The sequence below is a fragment of the Branchiostoma lanceolatum genome, chromosome 15 (assembly GCF_035083965.1).
Source record: "Branchiostoma lanceolatum isolate klBraLanc5 chromosome 15, klBraLanc5.hap2, whole genome shotgun sequence".
Classification (NCBI taxonomy): Eukaryota; Metazoa; Chordata; class Leptocardii; order Amphioxiformes; family Branchiostomatidae; genus Branchiostoma; species Branchiostoma lanceolatum.
In genome coordinates, this window is record NC_089736.1 from 15890890 (window position 1) to 15898560 (window position 7671).

Here is a 7671-nt window from a genome sequence, read left to right on the forward strand (position 1 = left end):
CTAACCGAACATGTCGTAGTAGGCCAGGACGACGTGAGCCAGAACGATTGATGTCAGCGCGCTGCCGGCAATGGTAGCAACACTCGCTCCGGAGTCTATCAAAAGGTACGAAAAGTAAAATGTTAAATTCATTCTAATGAAAAAAAGTTGCATTGACCGTAAGATATTTAAAATAGCCGTTTATCACCCAATTCCCCATTTGTTATAGAGTTAGGCAGCAAGGAGGTTGATTGTAAAAAGATACTATCATCTTTCCAAAACTTCAAACTCTCCCAATCCTTATATCAACGATCCGATCAGTACAGTTCTTACCGTCATCAGCTTTCGGGGTTGCAGTGCCTGTTGTGCCGCCAGGAGGCATCGTGTCGTCAGTTTGTCCTGTGGTCAGACCGTTAGGAGGCGTTATCAGGTCGGGCTGCCCTTCGGTGGTCAGATCGCCAGGAGGCGTTGTCAGGTCGGGCTGCCCTTCGGTGGTCAGATCGCCAGGAGGCGTTATGCCGTCATGTTCTTCTATGGTGGTCAGAGCCTGATTCACTGTTCTAACGTCATTAGTTTCTGTTGTGGTTTCGATTCCTGTAGTAAAGTTGAAATACATTTAAGTTGCAAGGCAGGAAACAGTTCGTCACATTGTTTTTTGTGCCATTATTTTGATGTCTTAGTGATCTTTATTGGAAAAACGAGATGCCTCGTAACACTCCACTTCCCCTAACAACACTCCATGCTCACCTCCACCCTCACCCCCACAGTCCGTCTCGTCCTCACCGTTCTCACAGTCGGGAGACGTTCCATCACACGAGAAGTCTTCCGGGATGCACGAACCGTCCAAACACCGGCGTTCATTCTCCGGGCAGCCCCAAGCTTGGGAAAGCATAGGGCGGTAGAAATGAATTAAATTATATGTGACCCACATCCCTGAAGGGACCTCGGGTATAATCTCGGGCTGTTAGTCCGACTGAACGGCGCTCTCGCCACGGCACCCTTTTTTTTTTTTTTTGCCAAGCAAACCGGGTCACCCCTACTCTTCTCGATACGTGTGTTGGGTTCTTTTACGTGCAGAGGTTTGAGGCTTATGCCCGAAGCTCCGTCATACACGGGGCCGCCGACTTAACGTGACATTCCAAAATGACGAATACAATCCCTTACAACATGCCCAAGCTGGAGTCGACCCCTAGGAGCGAACTCGGGCTGCAGGATCCACGGAATTTGATCCAGATGGCGAAGCAGTGGGGTTGCGTTACGCCAAGGGGACATGCCAAATATAATAGGGCGGTAGATGAATAGATAAAGCAGCATTCTAGCACATTTCATGATATTTGCTTTGTAGATATGGGCCAATCAGGAGCAAGGGTAGGGCGGGCAGGCAGCCAGCATGGGTCGGAAGGACTCAACTGTTATTAACATTGCTACCGAGCCAGGAAGGGCGGCCCGCGGGAAAAAAAGGAGTATCTATGGATGTCTGTACGTGTGTTGACGGGAAGGCATTCAAACTGCCCCCCCCCCCCCCCTTCGCGTCATTATTTCATTCGCATCAATTTACTGAGTATTAGACAAGAAGCATATATGCTTAGGAAGGTCTTCTGCTCATAAAATACAGATGATGGTCAAAAGTAACAAAAGGAACTAATGATTACAACGTGACATATAACTCAGGTTAACATCAGATAACAAGACAAACTAAGTCAACATCATAACATAGAAATTATAGTAATACAGCGAAAGGAATTTATAATTATAAAGGTTACATATTAATCTAATTAACAGCAGTAACAAAACGAACTGAATCAAGATTATAATAGAACAAACACAAGCTGGCTTACCAATGTAACTAAGCTAGGCGAATCTTCCAGAGTTACGATACTGCCACTCTGTGGTGTATGTTGTTTAACCATGTAACCCCTTGTGGGGTCGCGTGGCGAATCTGCACCGTGCTTGGCCCCAGAGGTCCCGGGTTCAATTCCTGTCGGGTCACCGATCTTGTGCCCTTGTGAAATGCACTTTACACGACTTTCCTCACTTTAGGTGAAAATGAGTACCTAGCCTAGTCCCTCAGATAGAACGTTAAATGGAGGTCCCGTGTTTGGGGAGAGCCACACCCCATGCACGTTAAAGAACCCACCACACCTTTCGGTAGAGTAGGGACATGCCCCGGTGTGCGATGGTGCAAAACCTTACAGTCCGAATATAGGCTACAAAATCTTCAGCAAGTTGAAGTTGGTAGCCTCAAAAATGAAAGACAATACGGACATCCCATTATTTTGTGTCGTTTGAGCTCAAGAAATGCACTCCAATCATCTGCAACAAAGCAAACATGCTCGCTACATCCAACACTTTACCTGTGTAGTTGAACTGAGACAGCTGAGCCGTGACGCTTCTGTCAGATGTAAACGCCACGAACATCTTGTTAGATGTACTGGTGATGGGGCCGAGGGAGTGGACTGAAACATCGCCTGATGATAAGCTGGAGATCAAAATGAATCGTCATTTGCTCTGTTTATGTCACCAAAAAAATCTTGCAGTTGTGAATTATGAGGCAAAAAAATCAATCTCATGAATCACTCTAGGGATATCCTAACTGCACTACTCTACCATTTAGGCCATTACCTATGCAATAGTGCAGCTCTGCCACTGTCTCCATCGTAGATGGCCCAAAAGTCAGAATCGTAGTCTAGGTGGAAGCTGTCAAACGTGAGACGGACGATGCTTCCTTCTGGCACGGTGATCGTCCACTCACAGGTCTTATCGGTATTGTAGGAACCCGGTGATTTGACAATACCCCCAGGGGGAGCCGTCAGGGTACCTCCACATCCAGGCACCCCTGTGTATTTGGAGATGATGAAAGACATCAGCGACGTGAAATCTATCTTCATGACAGGACCCTTCAATTTATTTCTACTATGTCTTACATAATTCTTACGGGGATTGCCAAAACATGTTTTTGTTAAAGTGAGACTCATTCTAACACACATGTAGCTTCAAACAATACTTGTACTTCGTAGTAATATTCAATGAGTAACACATTTTAATGTGCATCAAATGCCTGGGCTACTATAGAAAAAAGCTGTTAAAAATGGCAAGGAAAGAATGAAAAACTAAAATATGTGTACCTCTATTATAATTGTACGTCGAAATGCAATCTTCGTTGTAAGCTGTTAGACCATGTCACCCATTACTTTGTGCCGTTCCAGCCATGCCATAACAAGAGAAGCCAAGCATGCACTCCAATAATCTGCAACAAAGTAAACATGCTTGGTGTAATCGAACACCTTACCTGTGTAGGAGAACAGAAACCCCTGAGCCGTGCCACTATGGTCAGATGTAAACCTTGCAAATATCTCGTTAGATTTGCAAATGATCGGGTAGCCTGGCGCTCCACCTGATAAGCTTGAGATGAAAATTAATCATTATTAGCTCTGTTTATATTACTTATAACCATGAAGCCATCGATTCACATCAGTGTCACCATCTGTATCCTCTTCACTGCTCTACTCTATATACAAGAAAATTGATTGGCCATTCAGGTCATTACCTCTGACATAGTGAAGCAGTTTTGCCGTCTCTTTTGTAGATGGTCAGAAAGTCATAACTCTCTTCGAGGTTGAAGCTGCCAAACGTCAGATGAACGTAGTTTCCTTCTGGTACGGTGATCGTCCACTCACAAGTCTGGCCGTTGTCGTAATGGTCGGGATAGTTCGGTGATGTCACAGTACCTTCAGAGGGAGCCGTCAGGGTACCTCCACATCCAAGAGCACTGATCTCTGTCGCTACGTGTAAGAAATAAATGAGTAACGCTTCATGCATCTACAGTCAAGGCACAGGTGGTTTATCGTGTGACTAACATATACATGTAACAAACATGTCCAGGTATGTATGAAAACAATACACGACAATAAACATACATACATAGAAGACAACGGGATTGTACTGAGCTTACCGAGTAGAGTCAGCTTTTTTCTCGTCCCGTTGTACGTGAATAAATGTCACCACAAATGTTTCTCAGACAAGTGTTTTGAAAAGCAAAGCGCATCAAAATTTCAAATTTATCCCTCGCATCTAGATATTCGAATCATGGAACATTTTCCTTCACACAGTTAAAAACTACAATTTATTCCCAATGATACAGATTACCATGATAAGATTCAGTTCATCTATTACTTGATCTTTATAACAATATTGGCAAAATCTATGCTGCAGAGGAGTGAGGTTGTGCCTCTCCGCTTCGATATTATGTGATTTAAGACAACTATTCCTATTTTGAGTTACAGACTATTATCCATGCTGCTAATCCATGTAATCCATCATTCTGTACTGCTCCAGCCCAAGATAATTCATATCATAACATGCACTCTAATCATCGGCAACAGAGCAAACTATGTTCCTGTAATCAAACACCTTACCTGTAAACTGGAACCCCTGACGCGTTTGACTCCCGTCAGATGTAAACCTCACGAACATCTCGTTAGATGTACTGGTGATGGGGTAGACTGACAGTTCACCTGTTAAGCTGGAAATCACAAATAACCTTTCTTGCTGCTTCTGTGATCATAAAAATATTGAAGCTTCTACATTTAAAGTTAGCAGGTACATGTAACATTATTAATTCACTCTCAGTATCATTCAAGCTGCTCGACAAACAAGAAATGTCTGTTGTTTTCAAGCAGGGCATGCTACCATCGGATAATAGTGGGGATGTAATGCCGAAATACAGTTTGCCAAATAATTGTACGGATAATAGTGGGGATGTAATGCCGAAATATAGTTTGCCAAATAATTGCACAGATAATAGTGGGGATGTAATGCCGAAATAAAGTTTGACAAATTATTGTACGTGCACCAAGGCTCCTGAGTGAAAGCACAGGCAGAGTATGGTTTTATGTAACTAGACATATTGGCACACGGCATTCAGTGAAGATCAGGTGTAGTGTTATTTGAACTTTTAATCAGTTTTGTAAAGCTTAATATGAAATGAAGTGTATTTTGAAGTCAGCTTTAATTTGTAATAGAGCAATATTTTTAAAGGCACGGGAGGAACTAAGGTGCTAATGTAATCTTTTCTAGCTGGGCCCACAGAAGCATGTGTGTAAGTGTCTAGTTGCTGTCGCTATCACCTGGTCTGTACGGGGGAAGGAATAGACAATTCGAAGACAAGCAGCGAGGCATGCAGCCGTGCGGAAGGCCGATTTCACTATCAATGTCGGACGACTATAGTCGTGGGATTAAAACCGGTATGGTCCTTCAGGCCATTACCTCTGCAATCGTGTCGCTCTGCCACTGCCTCCATCGTTGACGATTAAAAAGTCATAATCGTCATCGAGATGGAAGCTGGCAAACGTGAGACGAACTCTGCTTCCTTCTGGTGCCGTGATCGTCCACTCACAGGTCTGATCGTTGCCGTAGTTATCGGGATAGTTCGGTGATGTCACATAACCCTCAGGGGGAACCGTCAAGTTACCTCCACATCCAGGAGCACTGGTCGCTATCGCTAAGTATAAGAAAGTAATGAGGAACGCCTGTCATTTTTGATGTACTTTGACCACGTTGGCTACTCTACAAAGGATCTGTTCAAAACATCATGAATTAGCCAAGGAAATAGCAAAATACCTTTGTTTCACATTCATGCCTCGAAAGGCTAGGCACAGGAGGTCTAACGTATGATTAGTATATAACAAACATAAACTGGAAAGTAGAGACGAAAATACAAGAGTTTAACATGAATAAAAGATAACAGCGCAATGGTAGGCTAACCTAGTGGAGTCAACTTCATTTCGTATCTTTGTGTAGTTGTGTAAGTACAGATGTGTCAACAGGAAGGTTTCTCATAAAAGATTTGTTTGGACTGGCAGAGACAAAGTGGCGCCTCGCTTTGAAAATGGCAAGGTATTTGGCACAAATTCAGAGGACCTGGGTTCACATCCTGGCATGCCTCGTTGACGTAGTGTTCTTGATCTTGGAAAAGGACCTTTACACGAATTTCCTCACTTCAATTAAGAAAGAAAGTGTACCTAGCTTCGTCTAGGGACCTCCATCGGATATGATTTTGAACGGAGGTCCCATGTTGGAGGACATCCACACTTCGAGCACGTAAAAAGATCCCACTACATAAATCTAAAAGAGTAAGGGTTCTTCCTGGTGTGAGTGGATCAAATGGATCTATCAGGATATGCAACTTGAATTGTCCTTTACAAACAGTGTGTAGTATGCCATCAGGCGAATACTGCACAGAAATCTATCAGTTGCATTTAGATATTCGAAGCATGAAATATTGGAACAGGTAAAAAGTATTATTTTCTTATTGCACAGTTTAGAATCTGAAATAAGATGTCGTTAATTTTTTACTTTACGTGCCTTCCTGTATCGAGACGTAATTTGTGACAACTATCCCAATGTTAAGTGACAGCCACTCTATGCCGTATGTTGTTAATCTATGCATTCTATCAAATTGAGCTTTGTTAACCCAATTGAAGCTGCGCCATAGCCTTCATTCCAATCATCTGCAACAAAACGAACATACTCGCTGTAATCAAACACCTCACCTGTGTAGGTGAACTGGAACCCCTGACGCGTTTCACTCTCGTCAGATGTAAACCTCAGGAACATCAGGTTAGATGAACCTGTGATGGGGTCGACTGACACCTCACCTGTTAATCTGGAGATCAAAATAAATCTTTCTTTTTTCTGTCTATGTTACCCAGAAAATATTAAAAGATTTTGATTGAGAATCTGTATCCACATAATCCCCCTCTGCATCAACCATACTGCTCTACTCTACAAGTCTGCTGTTAGGCCGTTGCAGCCATTACCTCTGCAATAGTGTAGATCCATCACTGAGCCCATCGTGGATGGTCAAAAAGTCATAGCCGACCTCGAGGTTGAAGCTGCTGAACGTCAGGTGAACGTAGCGTCCTTCTGGTACGATGATCGTCCACTCACAAGTCTCATCGTTGCCATAGTGACCAGGATAGTTCGTTGATGCCACAGTATCTCCAGGAGAAGCCGTCAGGAGACCTCCACATCCAGGAGCACTGGTCAGCGTAACTAAGTGTAAGAGAGTTATAAGCAATATTTATGGACCTTGAAGTTTTCGGCGTACTTAGAAAAATGCTAAGGAAATCATGCAAAACTAACCTTTATTATTCCTGCATAATAGGACTAGGCACATGTGATCTACCATAGTAGTTAATAAGTAAGGTATTATATCAAAAATGATAAATGAAATGAAAAAATACATTTACTGTACACTCATGACTGGAATGGTAATGTACAGGTGGTCTAATGAATGACTAACAGGTAGATATATACAGAAATGTAGAGCAGGCAATAGACGAGTCAAGTACAGAATAGACAAAAGTGCTGTGTCCAAACGAACCTAGTAGAGTCAACTTCTCCTCAGTTCTTTATGCAGGTGTAGATGTGGCAACATAATATTTTTTTTTATACAAGATTTGGCTTAGCCCATCACAAGGACAAATACAGTTAGATATTGGAAGCATGGAACATTTTTTTGGAAAGGTTTAAAGGAAAAATGCTTTCCCTGTGCTACAGTTTACCATCTGAGATAGGATTTCGTTAATCTTTATATGATTTATCACAATATTGTAAAATTTGATATATGCAAAGAAGTGGGGTCGTGCCTTTCCTCTTCGATGAGAAATTTGTCAAGAATATTATATCTTA

General features: G+C 42.6%; 1 protein-coding gene across 1 annotated transcript; it reads right to left on the minus strand.

Moving 5' to 3' along the window:
* LOC136420316 (deleted in malignant brain tumors 1 protein-like) lies at positions 1-4452 on the minus strand. The gene is made up of 8 exons (XM_066407161.1): positions 4395-4452; positions 3534-3761; positions 3269-3373; positions 2602-2815; positions 2334-2458; positions 727-858; positions 313-573; positions 1-95 (listed from the first exon to the last, which is right to left on the minus strand). Exons 1-8 carry the CDS (start codon positions 4450-4452, stop codon positions 1-3), a joined length of 1218 nt encoding a protein of 405 aa, XP_066263258.1.
* Between the last annotated feature and the right edge of the window lie 3219 nt (positions 4453-7671).

Excerpts from the sequence above, each read along its gene's own strand:
- LOC136420316 (XM_066407161.1), bottom strand. The coding sequence starts at position 4,452 with ATGTTCGTGAGGTTTACATCTGACGGGAGTCAAACGCGTCAGGGGTTC. Across the intron at positions 2,459-2,601 it reads AGAGCTGCACTATTGCATAG|CTTATCATCAGGCGATGTTT; the intron begins GTAATGGCCTAA and ends TTTGATCTCCAG. Across the intron at positions 96-312 it reads AACCCCGAAAGCTGATGACG|ACTCCGGAGCGAGTGTTGCT; the intron begins GTAAGAACTGTA and ends ACCTTTTGATAG.